This window comes from Rhamphochromis longiceps, linkage group LG5 (genome assembly GCF_057381845.1).
Source record: "Rhamphochromis longiceps isolate RC_006_pf linkage group LG5, R_longiceps_female_GT1.1, whole genome shotgun sequence".
Lineage (NCBI taxonomy): Eukaryota > Metazoa > Chordata > Actinopteri > Cichliformes > Cichlidae > Rhamphochromis > Rhamphochromis longiceps.
The window spans coordinates 10,805,034-10,830,988 of NC_140561.1; the positions used below are offsets into that span (position 1 = coordinate 10,805,034).

General features: G+C 41.2%; 4 protein-coding genes and 1 pseudogene across 4 annotated transcripts; all 5 read right to left on the bottom strand.

Moving 5' to 3' along the window:
• Positions 1-1,017: 1,017 nt before the first annotated feature.
• Positions 1,018-2,868, bottom strand: LOC146669234 (uncharacterized; annotated as a pseudogene).
• Positions 2,869-6,613: 3,745 nt separating this feature from the next.
• On the bottom strand, positions 6,614-8,465 carry LOC146669235 (uncharacterized). Its single transcript, XM_085405732.1, has one exon. The coding sequence runs from the start codon at positions 8,008-8,010 to the stop codon at positions 6,616-6,618; it is 1,395 nt and encodes a 464-aa protein (XP_085261858.1). The 5' UTR covers positions 8,011-8,465; the 3' UTR covers positions 6,614-6,615.
• A 3,747-nt stretch (positions 8,466-12,212) lies between these two features.
• On the bottom strand, positions 12,213-14,062 carry LOC146669236 (uncharacterized). The gene has a single exon (XM_085405733.1). It carries the CDS (start codon positions 13,605-13,607, stop codon positions 12,213-12,215), a length of 1,395 nt encoding a protein of 464 aa, XP_085261859.1. The 5' UTR covers positions 13,608-14,062.
• Positions 14,063-17,647: 3,585 nt separating this feature from the next.
• LOC146669237 (uncharacterized) lies at positions 17,648-19,743 on the bottom strand. The gene has a single exon (XM_085405734.1). The coding sequence runs from the start codon at positions 19,286-19,288 to the stop codon at positions 17,894-17,896; it is 1,395 nt and encodes a 464-aa protein (XP_085261860.1). The 5' UTR covers positions 19,289-19,743; the 3' UTR covers positions 17,648-17,893.
• A 3,745-nt stretch (positions 19,744-23,488) lies between these two features.
• LOC146669238 (uncharacterized) lies at positions 23,489-25,340 on the bottom strand. Its single transcript, XM_085405735.1, has one exon. The coding sequence runs from the start codon at positions 24,883-24,885 to the stop codon at positions 23,491-23,493; it is 1,395 nt and encodes a 464-aa protein (XP_085261861.1). The 5' UTR covers positions 24,886-25,340; the 3' UTR covers positions 23,489-23,490.
• Positions 25,341-25,955: the final 615 nt, after the last annotated feature.

Consider the following 25,955-nt stretch of genomic DNA (forward strand, 5'->3'; position numbering starts at 1 on the left):
ACCACCATCATACCTGTCCCCAGACCTTCCCAAAGCCTAATTCCACAATGATTGCCTGAGCCTATTCTTGTTAAATGATGAAAAACTCAAAGGCACGTTTGGGCAGTGGATCTGTGTGAAATCAGCAGCTTGCAAAACGAAATCAAAATGTGTGCAATTGATTCTAAAAATAGAAATCACAATAAAGTTCAACATTTACTAAAACCGCCATTCAGTCATCTGAGAGTCTTTACTCATGAAATTATAACGGTTAGATGAATGTATATGCAGTGATTTACTGATCAATGATAAAAGGGGAGATTTATGCAATAACGAAGACTGTCATGAAAAGTATTTGGCATCTGATCTCCTGTAACCTGCGGAGCTAAGCTGTTTTACCAGCTCTGCTCTCTGATTTTTCTTTTTTCTTTTATGAAAAAACACAAGTTGTCAAAGTTATTTGTTTGCAAATGTATTTCAGAAATATCAACATACTTTTTTTTAATCAGCAGAAACTTTATGTCAGTAGTGCAAAAACCTGCACTGATCTGACCTCATTTCTTCCTCATCCTGATTCCTGACCTGGGAAGGGAGAGAAATATTTGTTTTTGTTTGTCTTCTTGTTTTATTTAATTCCTTGTGGGATTTGGATCCAACACGTAAAGTATGCATATTATGCACACACACAAACACACATGCAGCTATTACCCATTTCTTGTATTCTTGAATAAAGACATTGATTTGACACATTTAATTAGTGACCAATTGTTTTTATTGTTCAATTATTAAGAAAAAAGAAAAGGTGGGGGTGGGTGGGATGGAAAGTAAAGGGAGAGAGGAGAGAAAACCCCAACAATCCCCTCTGAGCAAGCACTAGGCGACAGTGGATAGGAAAAACTCCCTTTAAAGGAAGAAACCTATGACAGAACCAGGCTCTAGAGGGGGCAGTCAACTGTCGGGACTGGTTGGGGGGTGACTGTGAAAAAACGGGAGGGAGATGGGAGAGGTGTTAGTAGTTAAGGAGGGGGGGGGGGGGGATTAAGCTGGAACAGAGGTGGGAGAGGAAGAGGTGACATTGGCAGTACTGAAAGAAGGAGTGTTCCTCCTCCAGAAGAAGCAGAAGCGTTTTTTCTTTTTCTTCAGCTGCTCTTCCACGAGCACCTTTTTCTCGAGGATGAGGATTTTCAGCTCCTCGATTGTTTCGGTGTTTTGCTTCTGCAGCTTGTTGCATTTTTTCTCCACTTCTTCTATTTCAGCTTGTTTTTCTTCCAACCTTTCTTTCAGCACTTTAGATGTTGCCTCCTGTTTCTCAAACTCCTGGAGAAGAAGTTTTTCTTCTCTCTGCTTACTGACCAGCTGTTCTCTCTCTTGAAGCAGGTCTTGATATTTGTGCAGTGTCTCTTCGAACTTTACCTGCAGCATCCTGTTGTTTCCCTCCATGAGCTGGAGTTGGCACTCCATGTCTCCCTGCTTTCTGTCCAGCTGCTCTTTCTCTTGAAGGATTTCTTTATTTTGTCGCAGAGCTTCATCAAGCTTTCCTTGCAAGCTTTCATTTTGTTGCTTGATGCTCTGCAGATTGGAATCCATTTCTTTTTGTTTGATTTCTTGTTCCCTTTTCTCTTGGAGAAGCTTCTCATTTGCTTGCTCTGTGCGATCAAGCCTTTTTTTGTCAACATTGTACATTAGCTCCATGTCTCGGAGATTGGAGTGCAGCCCTCTCTTCTTCGTGCTGTCTTTCATCTTCTCCTGGAGGAGTTTTCTATTTTGCCGCAGAGCTTGATCAAGCTTTCCTTGCAAGCTTTCGTTGTGTTGCTTGATGCTCTGAAGCTTGGAATGCATTTCTTTTTCTTTTAACTCCTGTTGCCTTTTCTCTTGGAGGAGCTTCTCATTTGCTTGCGCTGTGCGATCAAGCCTTTTTTTGTCTACACTGTACATTAGCTCCATTTCTTGGAGATTGCTGTGCAGCCCTCTCTTCTTCATGCCGTCTTGTTTCTTCTCTTGGACAAGTTTTTTATTTTGTTGCAGGGCTTCATCAAGTTTTCCTTGGAGCTCCTGGTTCTTTTTGTCCATGTCATGGAGATCCTGTTGTTTCCCCTCAATAATAGCTTCCTTTTCTTGAAGCTGGAATGACAACTTTTTTAGTTGAGCGCTCTTTTGCTCATTTTCCTCCATCAAGAACTTAATCTTCTCTGCGTTTCTGAGCGCTTCATCCTCCAGTTCTTCCAAACGCTTTTCCTCTAGTTCCACTTGGTCACACCAGGGAAGAGAGGAAAGGGAAGAGTCTAGTGGCTCATCCCAAGGAAGAGCGTATGGGTCAACTTCTTGTCCCTTTGGATTTTTTTTGAGACATGTTGGGTCTGGATACAGTTACAATTGCAAAGGATCCAAATATTTCAAAAGGCTTTTCTGGCGAACGGTTCAATGCTGCACACATCAAGGCTGCGAGAAACGGACTAAAAGTCGTTGCTCTTCACCCCTATTTATAGGTTTTTGGATCAAAGGAAAGAATGGTGGTAAGATTCTACGTGTGTGACGTCATAATTCTGTAAGGCAATGAGGTTGTCACGTGATATTTTTGGAGGAGGGCATTTTTCAACTTGGACAAATTATCAGTAAAGTTTCAATCTCTGTTATTTTCCCCAAAAAACGTGTTGTCGCAATCATGTTTTCTACTGTAATTGGTGCCAACAGATGGCGCAGTTTAAAGTTGGCTGTTACTCTGCCCAGGCTGCTACCATAGAAGAAGAATGTAGACCAATAGTACTTTAACGATGTCCGCTGATCGTTTCCGTGTAAATCTTAGCATTGCTTTAGCCGTCAAGCTAAAGGTTTAGCTTCATACTGCCATATTTTCAGAGTAACAAAATATTTAAACGGTCTCAGATCATGGTGAGTATTTGAAAAAATGTTTATTTAATGTGAAGCCTGTGATGTGGAAAGGTTAGCAAGCGTAATTTTGCCTATTGTGTTATACACGGGTGCTTACATCCGAGTAGTGTTGATCTTTTCTAAGGTCCATGGGTTTATCCAACGAGCAGCTAAGTCACCGTTATAGCTGTAATTTTGTGTGCAACGTCTTAATGCAAAAAACAAAAACAAAAACACAATGCGTTTTTAAGCTCTCTCTGCGTTCACTGCCTCTGCAAGTGTCAAACTTCCTCGCTTTAGCTGATGCTAACCAACATTAGCGCTTACGGTTCGTATATAAACACAACTGTCAGCCCTTCACTTTTGGTGCCGACAACATTTTGAGCATTTTCTACAGTTTGTGAAATGGTCGCCATTGGCATTACATGCCAGTAGTGTTCGCTAATTGACTTTACCGGGGATTATATTTATTACAACGTTACTGCGTGGAAGTGATCATAGTGTATGCTTATGAACGTGAGTGGTAGGTGTTATTAGTGCGACTTTACCCTTAATTAGTTTTCCCACCGGAAGTAGAGTTGTTTATGCGACGTGATGGCTAGAGCAGTCCCAAACAATCGATTGCGTTTCTTAACAGACCAATTCTCTCCAAACTTTTAGGGTAAGCTAGACTCGAGATATGGTTGCAATAATACGAACAAGAGCGCAACAGCATATTGACAATGGCGAGAACTTTAATATTTACATTGTGTTAGTGCACCCATCGCTCCGCATCCTTAACGCTACATTGATGTCGAGAGTCTCTGACACAGCTGTGCTCTGCAGCACAGACACCCTGCTTATCTGTGATTCGGCCAGACTGGTGTTGAACTCCAAAGACATGCGCGGGGTTAGGTTAGTTGGCTGTTGGTGTGAGTGGTTGTCTGAGTCTCTCTAATAACCCTCCAACAGACTGGCGACCTGTCCAGGGTGTACTTTTGCCCTATGACAGCTGAAATACAACCTGAATAAAATAAGTAGGAGAAAATGAATGATGTTTATGAACTGTAGTTAATGTAGTCAGACAATAAGTTACCGAGCAACAGGCCACAAGTCTTGGTGCAGAATCATACTAAGATTTAAAAAATAAAATGTTGGCACTGGTGTTTGAAACAGTATACTGTCAGTAAGACTGGAGCAACTGCACACATCTGGAAACTAATAACTAGAGTAGTTAGTAACATTTTGTTACTGCATCCATTTAGCCAGGTATAATTAGCATGTCTACATACATGTCATTTCTAATGTGGTCCTATGTGGTATGTTGTAGGACAGTGAAGTGTCTGACACTGACCATGTACCAGTGCCTGAGAACACTGGTATGGAGGGGGAGAACGCACCTCTTTACTGTATTTGTCGGAAACCAGACATCAACTGCTTCATGATGTAAGTATATATCAGTTTTATATTTGCAGTATGCGCAGTAGGGGTGGGCGCTAGCTTCAGCAATGTTATCAGAGGTTTTTTTTTTTAAATGAAGAGCTTCTATTTCGAGAAAACTACCAATAAGGATATATGCACAGATATAGAAAACAATACTGTAACATTTTATTGATGCTTGCAGTTTGGAGGCAGCAGTATTTGCAAGTGTAACTAAATTCCAGGCATTTTCCATCCTTCTTTTCCTATCAGCTTTTTTCTAGTTGTCAGTGTGAACCAAGGTGTCAGCAGCAGCATTATAGTGCAAAAGTAGTGACCCAGCATAGATCAAATGTAAGCACAAAAGTAGCCAAGGTAGTGTTTTTCCTGGAAATTTTAAGTGAAAGGATAAAGTAACTGCTTACCACTTTAGTTTAACAATGATTAATGAAATGTAACCGTGTAACTCATCAGCAGTCTGCACAGTATGGTCACATATTAAAACTGAAGAATATGTTGTACTTGTTGTAGTGTTTCATCATGGGTCCAGTTTTTACCCAGGTGCTTAAAGCCCTTCTTTACCCTCATGTAACACCAACAGTAATTTCCAACCACTATTTCCTGTTCCTGTCAGTCAAACAAACAGACGACAAACATCTTCTATAAACAGGAATAATGTCATTTTATCGGATTAGAAAACATCTAATCTAGCGTTGATATTACACTGCTGTTTAGTGTCTGGCTGATCTCAGTGTCACCAAAATATCTGCCCTACGTGTCAAACAATGAGAGAACTTGAAACAGTAACATCACCTAGCAGCTTATTTTAATTAGTGCTAACGTTTTGTTTGCTGGCTAACATTGCTATTATTATAGTCACAGTTAATTGACTTTGAATAGCTTTATTTCAAAAGTAATTTTACAATTTCACAGCCATTTAGCTGTGTTAACTGTACATGCTGTAGGTCATAAGGCGTGCATGGATCATTTTTATAATCAGCCTCTTATCTTTTGTCCACCACAGGCTTTGCCATGATAAATTGGTCAGTTGACAACCAGGAGCCGTACACCTTAACCTCAGAGGCCAGGACATCCAGGGGCAGTGTGAACACGCACTTGCTTAAATGGGACGCAAGACGGACTATAGAGGGCCACCCGCTTGCCAGACAACCAAGTGCTGTCCCTGTCCACGGCCAGTGTGAGAAGGACTCTCACTAAAGTCAACCCACACAAAGCTGCTGGACCAGACAATATACCTGGACGCGTGCTCGGAGCCCGTGCTGACCAGCTGACTGATGTCCTAGCGGGCATCTTTAACATCTCCCTGAGTCAAGCTGTTGTGCCACAGTGCTTTAAAACCACCACCATCATACCTGTCCCCAGACCTTCCCAAAGCCTAATTCCACAATGATTGCCTGAGCCTATTCTTGTTAAATGATGAAAAACTCAAAGGCACGTTTGGGCAGTGGATCTGTGTGAAATCAGCAGCTTGCAAAACGAAATCAAAATGTGTGCAATTGATTCTAAAAATAGAAATCACAATAAAGTTCAACATTTACTAAAACCGCCATTCAGTCATCTGAGAGTCTTTACTCATGAAATTATAACGGTTAGATGAATGTATATGCAGTGATTTACTGATCAATGATAAAAGGGGAGATTTATGCAATAACGAAGACTGTCATGAAAAGTATTTGGCATCTGATCTCCTGTAACCTGCGGAGCTAAGCTGTTTTACCAGCTCTGCTCTCTGATTTTTCTTTTTTCTTTTATGAAAAAACACAAGTTGTCAAAGTTATTTGTTTGCAAATGTATTTCAGAAATATCAACATACTTTTTTTTAATCAGCAGAAACTTTATGTCAGTAGTGCAAAAACCTGCACTGATCTGACCTCATTTCTTCCTCATCCTGATTCCTGACCTGGGAAGGGAGAGAAATATTTGTTTTTGTTTGTCTTCTTGTTTTATTTAATTCCTTGTGGGATTTGGATCCAACACGTAAAGTATGCATATTATGCACACACACAAACACACATGCAGCTATTACCCATTTCTTGTATTCTTGAATAAAGACATTGATTTGACACATTTAATTAGTGACCAATTGTTTTTATTGTTCAATTATTAAGAAAAAAGAAAAGGTGGGGGTGGGTGGGATGGAAAGTAAAGGGAGAGAGGAGAGAAAACCCCAACAATCCCCTCTGAGCAAGCACTAGGCGACAGTGGATAGGAAAAACTCCCTTTAAAGGAAGAAACCTATGACAGAACCAGGCTCTAGAGGGGGCAGTCAACTGTCGGGACTGGTTGGGGGGTGACTGTGAAAAAACGGGAGGGAGATGGGAGAGGTGTTAGTAGTTAAGGGGGGGGGGATTAAGCTGGAACAGAGGTGGGAGAGGAAGAGGTGACATTGGCAGTACTGAAAGAAGGAGTGTTCCTCCTCCAGAAGAAGCAGAAGCGTTTTTTCTTTTTCTTCAGCTGCTCTTCCACGAGCACCTTTTTCTCGAGGATGAGGATTTTCAGCTCCTCGATTGTTTCGGTGTTTTGCTTCTGCAGCTTGTTGCATTTTTTCTCCACTTCTTCTATTTCAGCTTGTTTTTCTTCCAACCTTTCTTTCAGCACTTTAGATGTTGCCTCCTGTTTCTCAAACTCCTGGAGAAGAAGTTTTTCTTCTCTCTGCTTACTGACCAGCTGTTCTCTCTCTTGAAGCAGGTCTTGATATTTGTGCAGTGTCTCTTCGAACTTTACCTGCAGCATCCTGTTGTTTCCCTCCATGAGCTGGAGTTGGCACTCCATGTCTCCCTGCTTTCTGTCCAGCTGCTCTTTCTCTTGAAGGATTTCTTTATTTTGTCGCAGAGCTTCATCAAGCTTTCCTTGCAAGCTTTCATTTTGTTGCTTGATGCTCTGCAGATTGGAATCCATTTCTTTTTGTTTGATTTCTTGTTCCCTTTTCTCTTGGAGAAGCTTCTCATTTGCTTGCTCTGTGCGATCAAGCCTTTTTTTGTCAACATTGTACATTAGCTCCATGTCTCGGAGATTGGAGTGCAGCCCTCTCTTCTTCGTGCTGTCTTTCATCTTCTCCTGGAGGAGTTTTCTATTTTGCCGCAGAGCTTGATCAAGCTTTCCTTGCAAGCTTTCGTTGTGTTGCTTGATGCTCTGAAGCTTGGAATGCATTTCTTTTTCTTTTAACTCCTGTTGCCTTTTCTCTTGGAGGAGCTTCTCATTTGCTTGCGCTGTGCGATCAAGCCTTTTTTTGTCTACACTGTACATTAGCTCCATTTCTTGGAGATTGCTGTGCAGCCCTCTCTTCTTCATGCCGTCTTGTTTCTTCTCTTGGACAAGTTTTTTATTTTGTTGCAGGGCTTCATCAAGTTTTCCTTGGAGCTCCTGGTTCTTTTTGTCCATGTCATGGAGATCCTGTTGTTTCCCCTCAATAATAGCTTCCTTTTCTTGAAGCTGGAATGACAACTTTTTTAGTTGAGCGCTCTTTTGCTCATTTTCCTCCATCAAGAACTTAATCTTCTCTGCGTTTCTGAGCGCTTCATCCTCCAGTTCTTCCAAACGCTTTTCCTCTAGTTCCACTTGGTCACACCAGGGAAGAGAGGAAAGGGAAGAGTCTAGTGGCTCATCCCAAGGAAGAGCGTATGGGTCAACTTCTTGTCCCTTTGGATTTTTTTGAGACATGTTGGGTCTGGATACAGTTACAATTGCAAAGGATCCAAATATTTCAAAAGGCTTTTCTGGCGAACGGTTCAATGCTGCACACATCAAGGCTGCGAGAAACGGACTAAAAGTCGTTGCTCTTCACCCCTATTTATAGGTTTTTGGATCAAAGGAAAGAATGGTGGTAAGATTCTACGTGTGTGACGTCATAATTCTGTAAGGCAATGAGGTTGTCACGTGATATTTTTGGAGGAGGGCATTTTTCAACTTGGACAAATTATCAGTAAAGTTTCAATCTCTGTTATTTTCCCCAAAAAACGTGTTGTCGCAATCATGTTTTCTACTGTAATTGGTGCCAACAGATGGCGCAGTTTAAAGTTGGCTGTTACTCTGCCCAGGCTGCTACCATAGAAGAAGAATGTAGACCAATAGTACTTTAACGATGTCCGCTGATCGTTTCCGTGTAAATCTTAGCATTGCTTTAGCCGTCAAGCTAAAGGTTTAGCTTCATACTGCCATATTTTCAGAGTAACAAAATATTTAAACGGTCTCAGATCATGGTGAGTATTTGAAAAAATGTTTATTTAATGTGAAGCCTGTGATGTGGAAAGGTTAGCAAGCGTAATTTTGCCTATTGTGTTATACACGGGTGCTTACATCCGAGTAGTGTTGATCTTTTCTAAGGTCCATGGGTTTATCCAACGAGCAGCTAAGTCACCGTTATAGCTGTAATTTTGTGTGCAACGTCTTAATGCAAAAAACAAAAACAAAAACACAATGCGTTTTTAAGCTCTCTCTGCGTTCACTGCCTCTGCAAGTGTCAAACTTCCTCGCTTTAGCTGATGCTAACCAACATTAGCGCTTACGGTTCGTATATAAACACAACTGTCAGCCCTTCACTTTTGGTGCCGACAACATTTTGAGCATTTTCTACAGTTTGTGAAATGGTCGCCATTGGCATTACATGCCAGTAGTGTTCGCTAATTGACTTTACCGGGGATTATATTTATTACAACGTTACTGCGTGGAAGTGATCATAGTGTATGCTTATGAACGTGAGTGGTAGGTGTTATTAGTGCGACTTTACCCTTAATTAGTTTTCCCACCGGAAGTAGAGTTGTTTATGCGACGTGATGGCTAGAGCAGTCCCAAACAATCGATTGCGTTTCTTAACAGACCAATTCTCTCCAAACTTTTAGGGTAAGCTAGACTCGAGATATGGTTGCAATAATACGAACAAGAGCGCAACAGCATATTGACAATGGCGAGAACTTTAATATTTACATTGTGTTAGTGCACCCATCGCTCCGCATCCTTAACGCTACATTGATGTCGAGAGTCTCTGACACAGCTGTGCTCTGCAGCACAGACACCCTGCTTATCTGTGATTCGGCCAGACTGGTGTTGAACTCCAAAGACATGCGCGGGGTTAGGTTAGTTGGCTGTTGGTGTGAGTGGTTGTCTGAGTCTCTCTAATAACCCTCCAACAGACTGGCGACCTGTCCAGGGTGTACTTTTGCCCTATGACAGCTGAAATACAACCTGAATAAAATAAGTAGGAGAAAATGAATGATGTTTATGAACTGTAGTTAATGTAGTCAGACAATAAGTTACCGAGCAACAGGCCACAAGTCTTGGTGCAGAATCATACTAAGATTTAAAAAATAAAATGTTGGCACTGGTGTTTGAAACAGTATACTGTCAGTAAGACTGGAGCAACTGCACACATCTGGAAACTAATAACTAGAGTAGTTAGTAACATTTTGTTACTGCATCCATTTAGCCAGGTATAATTAGCATGTCTACATACATGTCATTTCTAATGTGGTCCTATGTGGTATGTTGTAGGACAGTGAAGTGTCTGACACTGACCATGTACCAGTGCCTGAGAACACTGGTATGGAGGGGGAGAACGCACCTCTTTACTGTATTTGTCGGAAACCAGACATCAACTGCTTCATGATGTAAGTATATATCAGTTTTATATTTGCAGTATGCACAGTAGGGGTGGGCGCTAGCTTCAGCAATGTTATCAGAGGTTTTTTTTTTTAAATGAAGAGCTTCTATTTCGAGAAAACTACCAATAAGGATATATGCACAGATATAGAAAACAATACTGTAACATTTTATTGATGCTTGCAGTTTGGAGGCAGCAGTATTTGCAAGTGTAACTAAATTCCAGGCATTTTCCATCCTTCTTTTCCTATCAGCTTTTTTCTAGTTGTCAGTGTGAACCAAGGTGTCAGCAGCAGCATTATAGTGCAAAAGTAGTGACCCAGCATAGATCAAATGTAAGCACAAAAGTAGCCAAGGTAGTGTTTTTCCTGGAAATTTTAAGTGAAAGGATAAAGTAACTGCTTACCACTTTAGTTTAACAATGATTAATGAAATGTAACCGTGTAACTCATCAGCAGTCTGCACAGTATGGTCACATATTAAAACTGAAGAATATGTTGTACTTGTTGTAGTGTTTCATCATGGGTCCAGTTTTTACCCAGGTGCTTAAAGCCCTTCTTTACCCTCATGTAACACCAACAGTAATTTCCAACCACTGTTTCCTGTTCCTGTCAGTCAAACAAACAGACGACAAACATCTTCTATAAACAGGAATAATGTCATTTTATCGGATTAGAAAACATCTAATCTAGCGTTGATATTACACTGCTGTTTAGTGTCTGGCTGATCTCAGTGTCACCAAAATATCTGCCCTACGTGTCAAACAATGAGAGAACTTGAAACAGTAACATCACCTAGCAGCTTATTTTAATTAGTGCTAACGTTTTGTTTGCTGGCTAACATTGCTATTATTATAGTCACAGTTAATTGACTTTGAATAGCTTTATTTCAAAAGTAATTTTACAATTTCACAGCCATTTAGCTGTGTTAACTGTACATGCTGTAGGTCATAAGGCGTGCATGGATCATTTTTATAATCAGCCTCTTATCTTTTGTCCACCACAGGCTTTGCCATGATAAATTGGTCAGTTGACAACCAGGAGCCGTACACCTTAACCTCAGAGGCCAGGACATCCAGGGGCAGTGTGAACACGCACTTGCTTAAATGGGACGCAAGACGGACTATAGAGGGCCACCCGCTTGCCAGACAACCAAGTGCTGTCCCTGTCCACGGCCAGTGTGAGAAGGACTCTCACTAAAGTCAACCCACACAAAGCTGCTGGACCAGACAATATACCTGGACGCGTGCTCGGAGCCCGTGCTGACCAGCTGACTGATGTCCTAGCGGGCATCTTTAACATCTCCCTGAGTCAAGCTGTTGTGCCACAGTGCTTTAAAACCACCACCATCATACCTGTCCCCAGACCTTCCCAAAGCCTAATTCCACAATGATTGCCTGAGCCTATTCTTGTTAAATGATGAAAAACTCAAAGGCACGTTTGGGCAGTGGATCTGTGTGAAATCAGCAGCTTGCAAAACGAAATCAAAATGTGTGCAATTGATTCTAAAAATAGAAATCACAATAAAGTTCAACATTTACTAAAACCGCCATTCAGTCATCTGAGAGTCTTTACTCATGAAATTATAACGGTTAGATGAATGTATATGCAGTGATTTACTGATCAATGATAAAAGGGGAGATTTATGCAATAACGAAGACTGTCATGAAAAGTATTTGGCATCTGATCTCCTGTAACCTGCGGAGCTAAGCTGTTTTACCAGCTCTGCTCTCTGATTTTTCTTTTTTCTTTTATGAAAAAACACAAGTTGTCAAAGTTATTTGTTTGCAAATGTATTTCAGAAATATCAACATACTTTTTTTTAATCAGCAGAAACTTTATGTCAGTAGTGCAAAAACCTGCACTGATCTGACCTCATTTCTTCCTCATCCTGATTCCTGACCTGGGAAGGGAGAGAAATATTTGTTTTTGTTTGTCTTCTTGTTTTATTTAATTCCTTGTGGGATTTGTATCCAACACGTAAAGTATGCATATTATGCACACACACAAACACACATGCAGCTATTACCCATTTCTTGTATTCTTGAATAAAGACATTGATTTGACACATTTAATTAGTGACCAATTGTTTTTATTGTTCAATTATTAAGAAAAAAGAAAAGGTGGGGGTGGGTGGGATGGAAAGTAAAGGGAGAGAGGAGAGAAAACCCCAACAATGCCCTCTGAGCAAGCACTAGGCGACAGTGGATAGGAAAAACTCCCTTTAAAGGAAGAAACCTATGACAGAACCAGGCTCTAGAGGGGGCAGTCAACTGTCGGGACTGGTTGGGGGGTGACTGTGAAAAAACGGGAGGGAGATGGGAGAGGTGTTAGTAGTTAAGGGGGGGGGGATTAAGCTGGAACAGAGGTGGGAGAGGAAGAGGTGACATTGGCAGTACTGAAAGAAGGAGTGTTCCTCCTCCAGAAGAAGCAGAAGCGTTTTTTCTTTTTCTTCAGCTGCTCTTCCACGAGCACCTTTTTCTCGAGGATGAGGATTTTCAGCTCCTCGATTGTTTCGGTGTTTTGCTTCTGCAGCTTGTTGCATTTTTTCTCCACTTCTTCTATTTCAGCTTGTTTTTCTTCCAACCTTTCTTTCAGCACTTTAGATGTTGCCTCCTGTTTCTCAAACTCCTGGAGAAGAAGTTTTTCTTCTCTCTGCTTACTGACCAGCTGTTCTCTCTCTTGAAGCAGGTCTTGATATTTGTGCAGTGTCTCTTCGAACTTTACCTGCAGCATCCTGTTGTTTCCCTCCATGAGCTGGAGTTGGCACTCCATGTCTCCCTGCTTTCTGTCCAGCTGCTCTTTCTCTTGAAGGATTTCTTTATTTTGTCGCAGAGCTTCATCAAGCTTTCCTTGCAAGCTTTCATTTTGTTGCTTGATGCTCTGCAGATTGGAATCCATTTCTTTTTGTTTGATTTCTTGTTCCCTTTTCTCTTGGAGAAGCTTCTCATTTGCTTGCTCTGTGCGATCAAGCCTTTTTTTGTCAACATTGTACATTAGCTCCATGTCTCGGAGATTGGAGTGCAGCCCTCTCTTCTTCGTGCTGTCTTTCATCTTCTCCTGGAGGAGTTTTCTATTTTGCCGCAGAGCTTGATCAAGCTTTCCTTGCAAGCTTTCGTTGTGTTGCTTGATGCTCTGAAGCTTGGAATGCATTTCTTTTTCTTTTAACTCCTGTTGCCTTTTCTCTTGGAGGAGCTTCTCATTTGCTTGCGCTGTGCGATCAAGCCTTTTTTTGTCTACACTGTACATTAGCTCCATTTCTTGGAGATTGCTGTGCAGCCCTCTCTTCTTCATGCCGTCTTGTTTCTTCTCTTGGACAAGTTTTTTATTTTGTTGCAGGGCTTCATCAAGTTTTCCTTGGAGCTCCTGGTTCTTTTTGTCCATGTCATGGAGATCCTGTTGTTTCCCCTCAATAATAGCTTCCTTTTCTTGAAGCTGGAATGACAACTTTTTTAGTTGAGCGCTCTTTTGCTCATTTTCCTCCATCAAGAACTTAATCTTCTCTGCGTTTCTGAGCGCTTCATCCTCCAGTTCTTCCAAACGCTTTTCCTCTAGTTCCACTTGGTCACACCAGGGAAGAGAGGAAAGGGAAGAGTCTAGTGGCTCATCCCAAGGAAGAGCGTATGGGTCAACTTCTTGTCCCTTTGGATTTTTTTGAGACATGTTGGGTCTGGATACAGTTACAATTGCAAAGGATCCAAATATTTCAAAAGGCTTTTCTGGCGAACGGTTCAATGCTGCACACATCAAGGCTGCGAGAAACGGACTAAAAGTCGTTGCTCTTCACCCCTATTTATAGGTTTTTGGATCAAAGGAAAGAATGGTGGTAAGATTCTACGTGTGTGACGTCATAATTCTGTAAGGCAATGAGGTTGTCACGTGATATTTTTGGAGGAGGGCATTTTTCAACTTGGACAAATTATCAGTAAAGTTTCAATCTCTGTTATTTTCCCCAAAAAACGTGTTGTCGCAATCATGTTTTCTACTGTAATTGGTGCCAACAGATGGCGCAGTTTAAAGTTGGCTGTTACTCTGCCCAGGCTGCTACCATAGAAGAAGAATGTAGACCAATAGTACTTTAACGATGTCCGCTGATCGTTTCCGTGTAAATCTTAGCATTGCTTTAGCCGTCAAGCTAAAGGTTTAGCTTCATACTGCCATATTTTCAGAGTAACAAAATATTTAAACGGTCTCAGATCATGGTGAGTATTTGAAAAAATGTTTATTTAATGTGAAGCCTGTGATGTGGAAAGGTTAGCAAGCGTAATTTTGCCTATTGTGTTATACACGGGTGCTTACATCCGAGTAGTGTTGATCTTTTCTAAGGTCCATGGGTTTATCCAACGAGCAGCTAAGTCACCGTTATAGCTGTAATTTTGTGTGCAACGTCTTAATGCAAAAAACAAAAACAAAAACGCAATGCGTTTTTAAGCTCTCTCTGCGTTCACTGCCTCTGCAAGTGTCAAACTTCCTCGCTTTAGCTGATGCTAACCAACATTAGCGCTTACGGTTCGTATATAAACACAACTGTCAGCCCTTCACTTTTGGTGCCGACAACATTTTGAGCATTTTCTACAGTTTGTGAAATGGTCGCCATTGGCATTACATGCCAGTAGTGTTCGCTAATTGACTTTACCGGGGATTATATTTATTACAACGTTACTGCGTGGAAGTGATCATAGTGTATGCTTATGAACGTGAGTGGTAGGTGTTATTAGTGCGACTTTACCCTTAATTAGTTTTCCCACCGGAAGTAGAGTTGTTTATGCGACGTGATGGCTAGAGCAGTCCCAAACAATCGATTGCGTTTCTTAACAGACCAATTCTCTCCAAACTTTTAGGGTAAGCTAGACTCGAGATATGGTTGCAATAATACGAACAAGAGCGCAACAGCATATTGACAATGGCGAGAACTTTAATATTTACATTGTGTTAGTGCACCCATCGCTCCGCATCCTTAACGCTACATTGATGTCGAGAGTCTCTGACACAGCTGTGCTCTGCAGCACAGACACCCTGCTTATCTGTGATTCGGCCAGACTGGTGTTGAACTCCAAAGACATGCGCGGGGTTAGATTAGATTAGATTAGATTAGATAGAACTTTATTAATCCCTCGGGTGGGTTCCTCTGGGAAATTCGATTTCCAAAAAAGCACAGGTTAGTTGGCTGTTGGTGTGAGTGGTTGTCTGAGTCTCTCTAATAACCCTCCAACAGACTGGCGACCTGTCCAGGGTGTACTTTTGCCCTATGACAGCTGAAATACAACCTGAATAAAATAAGTAGGAGAAAATGAATGATGTTTATGAACTGTAGTTAATGTAGTCAGACAATAAGTTACCGAGCAACAGGCCACAAGTCTTGGTGCAGAATCATACTAAGATTTAAAAAATAAAATGTTGGCACTGGTGTTTGAAACAGTATACTGTCAGTAAGACTGGAGCAACTGCACACATCTGGAAACTAATAACTAGAGTAGTTAGTAACATTTTGTTACTGCATCCATTTAGCCAGGTATAATTAGCATGTCTACATACATGTCATTTCTAATGTGGTCCTATGTGGTATGTTGTAGGACAGTGAAGTGTCTGACACTGACCATGTACCAGTGCCTGAGAACACTGGTATGGAGGGGGAGAACGCACCTCTTTACTGTATTTGTCGGAAACCAGACATCAACTGCTTCATGATGTAAGTATATATCAGTTTTATATTTGCAGTATGCGCAGTAGGGGTGGGCGCTAGCTTCAGCAATGTTATCAGAGGTTTTTTTTTTTAAATGAAGAGCTTCTATTTCGAGAAAACTACCAATAAGGATATATGCACAGATATAGAAAACAATACTGTAACATTTTATTGATGCTTGCAGTTTGGAGGCAGCAGTATTTGCAAGTGTAACTAAATTCCAGGCATTTTCCATCCTTCTTTTCCTATCAGCTTTTTTCTAGTTGTCAGTGTGAACCAAGGTGTCAGCAGCAGCATTATAGTGCAAAAGTAGTGACCCAGCATAGATCAAATGTAAGCACAAAAGTAGCCAAGGTAGTGTTTTTCCTGGAAATTTTAAGTGAAAGGATAAAGTAACTGCTTACCACTTTAGTTTAACAATGATTAATGAAATGTAACCGTGTAACTCATCAGCAGTCTGCACAGTATGGTCACATATTAAAACTGAAGAATATGTTGTACTTGTTGTAGTGTTTCATCATGGGTCCAGTTTTTACCCAGGTGCTTAAAGCCCTTCTTTACCCTCATGTAACACCAACAGTAATTTCCAACCACTATTTCCTGTTCCTGTCAGTCAAACAAACAGACGACAAACATCTTCTATAAACAGGAATAATGTCATTTTATCGGATTAGAAAACATCTAATCTAGCGTTGATATTACACTGCTGTTTAGTGTCTGGCTGATCTCAGTGTCACCAAAATATCTGCCCTACGTGTCAAACAATGAGAGAACTTGAAACAGTAACATCACCTAGCAGCTTATTTTAATTAGTGCTAACGTTTTGTTTGCTGGCTAACATTGCTATTATTATAGTCACAGTTAATTGACTTTGAATAGCTTTATTTCAAAAGTAATTTTACAATTTCACAGCCATTTAGCTGTGTTAACTGTACATGCTGTAGGTCATAAGGCGTGCATGGATCATTTTTATAATCAGCCTCTTATCTTTTGTCCACCACAGGCTTTGCCATGATAAATTGGTCAGTTGACAACCAGGAGCCGTACACCTTAACCTCAGAGGCCAGGACATCCAGGGGCAGTGTGAACACGCACTTGCTTAAATGGGACGCAAGACGGACTATAGAGGGCCACCCGCTTGCCAGACAACCAAGTGCTGTCCCTGTCCACGGCCAGTGTGAGAAGGACTCTCACTAAAGTCAACCCACACAAAGCTGCTGGACCAGACAATATACCTGGACGCGTGCTCGGAGCCCGTGCTGACCAGCTGACTGATGTCCTAGCGGGCATCTTTAACATCTCCCTGAGTCAAGCTGTTGTGCCACAGTGCTTTAAAACCACCACCATCATACCTGTCCCCAGACCTTCCCAAAGCCTAATTCCACAATGATTGCCTGAGCCTATTCTTGTTAAATGATGAAAAACTCAAAGGCACGTTTGGGCAGTGGATCTGTGTGAAATCAGCAGCTTGCAAAACGAAATCAAAATGTGTGCAATTGATTCTAAAAATAGAAATCACAATAAAGTTCAACATTTACTAAAACCGCCATTCAGTCATCTGAGAGTCTTTACTCATGAAATTATAACGGTTAGATGAATGTATATGCAGTGATTTACTGATCAATGATAAAAGGGGAGATTTATGCAATAACGAAGACTGTCATGAAAAGTATTTGGCATCTGATCTCCTGTAACCTGCGGAGCTAAGCTGTTTTACCAGCTCTGCTCTCTGATTTTTCTTTTTTCTTTTATGAAAAAACACAAGTTGTCAAAGTTATTTGTTTGCAAATGTATTTCAGAAATATCAACATACTTTTTTTTAATCAGCAGAAACTTTATGTCAGTAGTGCAAAAACCTGCACTGATCTGACCTCATTTCTTCCTCATCCTGATTCCTGACCTGGGAAGGGAGAGAAATATTTGTTTTTGTTTGTCTTCTTGTTTTATTTAATTCCTTGTGGGATTTGGATCCAACACGTAAAGTATGCATATTATGCACACACACAAACACACATGCAGCTATTACCCATTTCTTGTATTCTTGAATAAAGACATTGATTTGACACATTTAATTAGTGACCAATTGTTTTTATTGTTCAATTATTAAGAAAAAAGAAAAGGTGGGGGTGGGTGGGATGGAAAGTAAAGGGAGAGAGGAGAGAAAACCCCAACAATCCCCTCTGAGCAAGCACTAGGCGACAGTGGATAGGAAAAACTCCCTTTAAAGGAAGAAACCTATGACAGAACCAGGCTCTAGAGGGGGCAGTCAACTGTCGGGACTGGTTGGGGGGTGACTGTGAAAAAACGGGAGGGAGATGGGAGAGGTGTTAGTAGTTAAGGGGGGGGGGGATTAAGCTGGAACAGAGGTGGGAGAGGAAGAGGTGACATTGGCAGTACTGAAAGAAGGAGTGTTCCTCCTCCAGAAGAAGCAGAAGCGTTTTTTCTTTTTCTTCAGCTGCTCTTCCACGAGCACCTTTTTCTCGAGGATGAGGATTTTCAGCTCCTCGATTGTTTCGGTGTTTTGCTTCTGCAGCTTGTTGCATTTTTTCTCCACTTCTTCTATTTCAGCTTGTTTTTCTTCCAACCTTTCTTTCAGCACTTTAGATGTTGCCTCCTGTTTCTCAAACTCCTGGAGAAGAAGTTTTTCTTCTCTCTGCTTACTGACCAGCTGTTCTCTCTCTTGAAGCAGGTCTTGATATTTGTGCAGTGTCTCTTCGAACTTTACCTGCAGCATCCTGTTGTTTCCCTCCATGAGCTGGAGTTGGCACTCCATGTCTCCCTGCTTTCTGTCCAGCTGCTCTTTCTCTTGAAGGATTTCTTTATTTTGTCGCAGAGCTTCATCAAGCTTTCCTTGCAAGCTTTCATTTTGTTGCTTGATGCTCTGCAGATTGGAATCCATTTCTTTTTGTTTGATTTCTTGTTCCCTTTTCTCTTGGAGAAGCTTCTCATTTGCTTGCTCTGTGCGATCAAGCCTTTTTTTGTCAACATTGTACATTAGCTCCATGTCTCGGAGATTGGAGTGCAGCCCTCTCTTCTTCGTGCTGTCTTTCATCTTCTCCTGGAGGAGTTTTCTATTTTGCCGCAGAGCTTGATCAAGCTTTCCTTGCAAGCTTTCGTTGTGTTGCTTGATGCTCTGAAGCTTGGAATGCATTTCTTTTTCTTTTAACTCCTGTTGCCTTTTCTCTTGGAGGAGCTTCTCATTTGCTTGCGCTGTGCGATCAAGCCTTTTTTTGTCTACACTGTACATTAGCTCCATTTCTTGGAGATTGCTGTGCAGCCCTCTCTTCTTCATGCCGTCTTGTTTCTTCTCTTGGACAAGTTTTTTATTTTGTTGCAGGGCTTCATCAAGTTTTCCTTGGAGCTCCTGGTTCTTTTTGTCCATGTCATGGAGATCCTGTTGTTTCCCCTCAATAATAGCTTCCTTTTCTTGAAGCTGGAATGACAACTTTTTTAGTTGAGCGCTCTTTTGCTCATTTTCCTCCATCAAGAACTTAATCTTCTCTGCGTTTCTGAGCGCTTCATCCTCCAGTTCTTCCAAACGCTTTTCCTCTAGTTCCACTTGGTCACACCAGGGAAGAGAGGAAAGGGAAGAGTCTAGTGGCTCATCCCAAGGAAGAGCGTATGGGTCAACTTCTTGTCCCTTTGGATTTTTTTGAGACATGTTGGGTCTGGATACAGTTACAATTGCAAAGGATCCAAATATTTCAAAAGGCTTTTCTGGCGAACGGTTCAATGCTGCACACATCAAGGCTGCGAGAAACGGACTAAAAGTCGTTGCTCTTCACCCCTATTTATAGGTTTTTGGATCAAAGGAAAGAATGGTGGTAAGATTCTACGTGTGTGACGTCATAATTCTGTAAGGCAATGAGGTTGTCACGTGATATTTTTGGAGGAGGGCATTTTTCAACTTGGACAAATTATCAGTAAAGTTTCAATCTCTGTTATTTTCCCCAAAAAACGTGTTGTCGCAATCATGTTTTCTACTGTAATTGGTGCCAACAGATGGCGCAGTTTAAAGTTGGCTGTTACTCTGCCCAGGCTGCTACCATAGAAGAAGAATGTAGACCAATAGTACTTTAACGATGTCCGCTGATCGTTTCCGTGTAAATCTTAGCATTGCTTTAGCCGTCAAGCTAAAGGTTTAGCTTCATACTGCCATATTTTCAGAGTAACAAAATATTTAAACGGTCTCAGATCATGGTGAGTATTTGAAAAAATGTTTATTTAATGTGAAGCCTGTGATGTGGAAAGGTTAGCAAGCGTAATTTTGCCTATTGTGTTATACACGGGTGCTTACATCCGAGTAGTGTTGATCTTTTCTAAGGTCCATGGGTTTATCCAACGAGCAGCTAAGTCACCGTTATAGCTGTAATTTTGTGTGCAACGTCTTAATGCAAAAAACAAAAACAAAAACACAATGCGTTTTTAAGCTCTCTCTGCGTTCACTGCCTCTGCAAGTGTCAAACTTCCTCGCTTTAGCTGATGCTAACCAACATTAGCGCTTACGGTTCGTATATAAACACAACTGTCAGCCCTTCACTTTTGGTGCCGACAACATTTTGAGCATTTTCTACAGTTTGTGAAATGGTCGCCATTGGCATTACATGCCAGTAGTGTTCGCTAATTGACTTTACCGGGGATTATATTTATTACAACGTTACTGCGTGGAAGTGATCATAGTGTATGCTTATGAACGTGAGTGGTAGGTGTTATTAGTGCGACTTTACCCTTAATTAGTTTTCCCACCGGAAGTAGAGTTGTTTATGCGACGTGATGGCTAGAGCAGTCCCAAACAATCGATTGCGTTTCTTAACAGACCAATTCTCTCCAAACTTTTAGGGTAAGCTAGACTCGAGATATGGTTGCAATAATACGAACAAGAGCGCAACAGCATATTGACAATGGCGAGAACTTTAATATTTACATTGTGTTAGTGCACCCATCGCTCCGCATCCTTAACGCTACATTGATGTCGAGAGTCTCTGACACAGCTGTGCTCTGCAGCACAGACACCCTGCTTATCTGTGATTCGGCCAGACTGGTGTTGAACTCCAAAGACATGCGCGGGGTTAGGTTAGTTGGCTGTTGGTGTGAGTGGTTGTCTGAGTCTCTCTAATAACCCTCCAACAGACTGGCGACCTGTCCAGGGTGTACTTTTGCCCTATGACAGCTGAAATACAACCTGAATAAAATAAGTAGGAGAAAATGAATGATGTTTATGAACTGTAGTTAATGTAGTCAGACAATAAGTTACCGAGCAACAGGCCACAAGTCTTGGTGCAGAATCATACTAAGATTTAAAAAATAAAATGTTGGCACTGGTGTTTGAAACAGTATACTGTCAGTAAGACTGGAGCAACTGCACACATCTGGAAACTAATAACTAGAGTAGTTAGTAACATTTTGTTACTGCATCCATTTAGCCAGGTATAATTAGCATGTCTACATACATGTCATTTCTAATGTGGTCCTATGTGGTATGTTGTAGGACAGTGAAGTGTCTGACACTGACCATGTACCAGTGCCTGAGAACACTGGTATGGAGGGGGAGAACGCACCTCTTTACTGTATTTGTCGGAAACCAGACATCAACTGCTTCATGATGTAAGTATATATCAGTTTTATATTTGCAGTATGCGCAGTAGGGGTGGGCGCTAGCTTCAGCAATGTTATCAGAGGTTTTTTTTTTTAAATGAAGAGCTTCTATTTCGAGAAAACTACCAATAAGGATATATGCACAGATATAGAAAACAATACTGTAACATTTTATTGATGCTTGCAGTTTGGAGGCAGCAGTATTTGCAAGTGTAACTAAATTCCAGGCATTTTCCATCCTTCTTTTCCTATCAGCTTTTTTCTAGTTGTCAGTGTGAACCAAGGTGTCAGCAGCAGCATTATAGTGCAAAAGTAGTGACCCAGCATAGATCAAATGTAAGCACAAAAGTAGCCAAGGTAGTGTTTTTCCTGGAAATTTTAAGTGAAAGGATAAAGTAACTGCTTACCACTTTAGTTTAACAATGATTAATGAAATGTAACCGTGTAACTCATCAGCAGTCTGCACAGTATGGTCACATATTAAAACTGAAGAATATGTTGTACTTGTTGTAGTGTTTCATCATGGGTCCAGTTTTTACCCAGGTGCTTAAAGCCCTTCTTTACCCTCATGTAACACCAACAGTAATTTCCAACCACTATTTCCTGTTCCTGTCAGTCAAACAAACAGACGACAAACATCTTCTATAAACAGGAATAATGTCATTTTATCGGATTAGAAAACATCTAATCTAGCGTTGATATTACACTGCTGTTTAGTGTCTGGCTGATCTCAGTGTCACCAAAATATCTGCCCTACGTGTCAAACAATGAGAGAACTTGAAACAGTAACATCACCTAGCAGCTTATTTTAATTAGTGCTAACGTTTTGTTTGCTGGCTAACATTGCTATTATTATAGTCACAGTTAATTGACTTTGAATAGCTTTATTTCAAAAGTAATTTTACAATTTCACAGCCATTTAGCTGTGTTAACTGTACATGCTGTAGGTCATAAGGCGTGCATGGATCATTTTTATAATCAGCCTCTTATCTTTTGTCCACCACAGGCTTTGCCATGATAAATTGGTCAGTTGACAACCAGGAGCCGTACACCTTAACCTCAGAGGCCAGGACATCCAGGGGCAGTGTGAACACGCACTTGCTTAAATGGGACGCAAGACGGACTATAGAGGGCCACCCGCTTGCCAGACAACCAAGTGCTGTCCCTGTCCACGGCCAGTGTGAGAAGGACTCTCACTAAAGTCAACCCACACAAAGCTGCTGGACCAGACAATATACCTGGACGCGTGCTCGGAGCCCGTGCTGACCAGCTGACTGATGTCCTAGCGGGCATCTTTAACATCTCCCTGAGTCAAGCTGTTGTGCCACAGTGCTTTAAAACCACCACCATCATACCTGTCCCCAGACCTTCCCAAAGCCTAATTACACAATGATTGCCTGAGCCTATTCTTGTTAAATGATGAAAAACTCAAAGGCACGTTTGGGCAGTGGATCTGTGTGAAATCAGCAGCTTGCAAAACGAAATCAAAATGTGTGCAATTGATTCTAAAAATAGAAATCACAATAAAGTTCAACATTTACTAAAACCGCCATTCAGTCATCTGAGAGTCTTTACTCATGAAATTATAACGGTTAGATGAATGTATATGCAGTGATTTACTGATCAATGATAAAAGGGGAGATTTATGCAATAACGAAGACTGTCATGAAAAGTATTTGGCATCTGATCTCCTGTAACCTGCGGAGCTAAGCTGTTTTACCAGCTCTGCTCTCTGATTTTTCTTTTTTCTTTTATGAAAAAACACAAGTTGTCAAAGTTATTTGTTTGCAAATGTATTTCAGAAATATCAACATACTTTTTTTTAATCAGCAGAAACTTTATGTCAGTAGTGCAAAAACCTGCACTGATCTGACCTCATTTCTTCCTCATCCTGATTCCTGACCTGGGAAGGGAGAGAAATATTTGTTTTTGTTTGTCTTCTTGTTTTATTTAATTCCTTGTGGGATTTGGATCCAACACGTAAAGTATGCATATTATGCACACACACAAACACACATGCAGCTATTACCCATTTCTTGTATTCTTGAATAAAGACATTGATTTGACACATTTAATTAGTGACCAATTGTTTTTATTGTTCAATTATTAAGAAAAAAGAAAAGGTGGGGGTGGGTGGGATGGAAAGTAAAGGGAGAGAGGAGAGAAAACCCCAACAATCCCCTCTGAGCAAGCACTAGGCGACAGTGGATAGGAAAAACTCCCTTTAAAGGAAGAAACCTATGACAGAACCAGGCTCTAGAGGGGGCAGTCAACTGTCGGGACTGGTTGGGGGGTGACTGTGAAAAAACGGGAGGGAGATGGGAGAGGTGTTAGTAGTTAAGGGGGGGGGGATTAAGCTGGAACAGAGGTGGGAGAGGAAGAGGTGACATTGGCAGTACTGAAAGAAGGAGTGTTCCTCCTCCAGAAGAAGCAGAAGCGTTTTTTCTTTTTCTTCAGCTGCTCTTCCACGAGCACCTTTTTCTCGAGGATGAGGATTTTCAGCTCCTCGATTGTTTCGGTGTTTTGCTTCTGCAGCTTGTTGCATTTTTTCTCCACTTCTTCTATTTCAGCTTGTTTTTCTTCCAACCTTTCTTTCAGCACTTTAGATGTTGCCTCCTGTTTCTCAAACTCCTGGAGAAGAAGTTTTTCTTCTCTCTGCTTACTGACCAGCTGTTCTCTCTCTTGAAGCAGGTCTTGATATTTGTGCAGTGTCTCTTCGAACTTTACCTGCAGCATCCTGTTGTTTCCCTCCATGAGCTGGAGTTGGCACTCCATGTCTCCCTGCTTTCTGTCCAGCTGCTCTTTCTCTTGAAGGATTTCTTTATTTTGTCGCAGAGCTTCATCAAGCTTTCCTTGCAAGCTTTCATTTTGTTGCTTGATGCTCTGCAGATTGGAATCCATTTCTTTTTGTTTGATTTCTTGTTCCCTTTTCTCTTGGAGAAGCTTCTCATTTGCTTGCTCTGTGCGATCAAGCCTTTTTTTGTCAACATTGTACATTAGCTCCATGTCTCGGAGATTGGAGTGCAGCCCTCTCTTCTTCGTGCTGTCTTTCATCTTCTCCTGGAGGAGTTTTCTATTTTGCCGCAGAGCTTGATCAAGCTTTCCTTGCAAGCTTTCGTTGTGTTGCTTGATGCTCTGAAGCTTGGAATGCATTTCTTTTTCTTTTAACTCCTGTTGCCTTTTCTCTTGGAGGAGCTTCTCATTTGCTTGCGCTGTGCGATCAAGCCTTTTTTTGTCTACACTGTACATTAGCTCCATTTCTTGGAGATTGCTGTGCAGCCCTCTCTTCTTCATGCCGTCTTGTTTCTTCTCTTGGACAAGTTTTTTATTTTGTTGCAGGGCTTCATCAAGTTTTCCTTGGAGCTCCTGGTTCTTTTTGTCCATGTCATGGAGATCCTGTTGTTTCCCCTCAATAATAGCTTCCTTTTCTTGAAGCTGGAATGACAACTTTTTTAGTTGAGCGCTCTTTTGCTCATTTTCCTCCATCAAGAACTTAATCTTCTCTGCGTTTCTGAGCGCTTCATCCTCCAGTTCTTCCAAACGCTTTTCCTCTAGTTCCACTTGGTCACACCAGGGAAGAGAGGAAAGGGAAGAGTCTAGTGGCTCATCCCAAGGAAGAGCGTATGGGTCAACTTCTTGTCCCTTTGGATTTTTTTGAGACATGTTGGGTCTGGATACAGTTACAATTGCAAAGGATCCAAATATTTCAAAAGGCTTTTCTGGCGAACGGTTCAATGCTGCACACATCAAGGCTGCGAGAAACGGACTAAAAGTCGTTGCTCTTCACCCCTATTTATAGGTTTTTGGATCAAAGGAAAGAATGGTGGTAAGATTCTACGTGTGTGACGTCATAATTCTGTAAGGCAATGAGGTTGTCACGTGATATTTTTGGAGGAGGGCATTTTTCAACTTGGACAAATTATCAGTAAAGTTTCAATCTCTGTTATTTTCCCCAAAAAACGTGTTGTCGCAATCATGTTTTCTACTGTAATTGGTGCCAACAGATGGCGCAGTTTAAAGTTGGCTGTTACTCTGCCCAGGCTGCTACCATAGAAGAAGAATGTAGACCAATAGTACTTTAACGATGTCCGCTGATCGTTTCCGTGTAAATCTTAGCATTGCTTTAGCCGTCAAGCTAAAGGTTTAGCTTCATACTGCCATATTTTCAGAGTAACAAAATATTTAAACGGTCTCAGATCATGGTGAGTATTTGAAAAAATGTTTATTTAATGTGAAGCCTGTGATGTGGAAAGGTTAGCAAGCGTAATTTTGCCTATTGTGTTATACACGGGTGCTTACATCCGAGTAGTGTTGATCTTTTCTAAGGTCCATGGGTTTATCCAACGAGCAGCTAAGTCACCGTTATAGCTGTAATTTTGTGTGCAACGTCTTAATGCAAAAAACAAAAACAAAAACACAATGCGTTTTTAAGCTCTCTCTGCGTTCACTGCCTCTGCAAGTGTCAAACTTCCTCGCTTTAGCTGATGCTAACCAACATTAGCGCTTACGGTTCGTATATAAACACAACTGTCAGCCCTTCACTTTTGGTGCCGACAACATTTTGAGCATTTTCTACAGTTTGTGAAATGGTCGCCATTGGCATTACATGCCAGTAGTGTTCGCTAATTGACTTTACCGGGGATTATATTTATTACAACGTTACTGCGTGGAAGTGATCATAGTGTATGCTTATGAACGTGAGTGGTAGGTGTTATTAGTGCGACTTTACCCTTAATTAGTTTTCCCACCGGAAGTAGAGTTGTTTATGCGACGTGATGGCTAGAGCAGTCCCAAACAATCGATTGCGTTTCTTAACA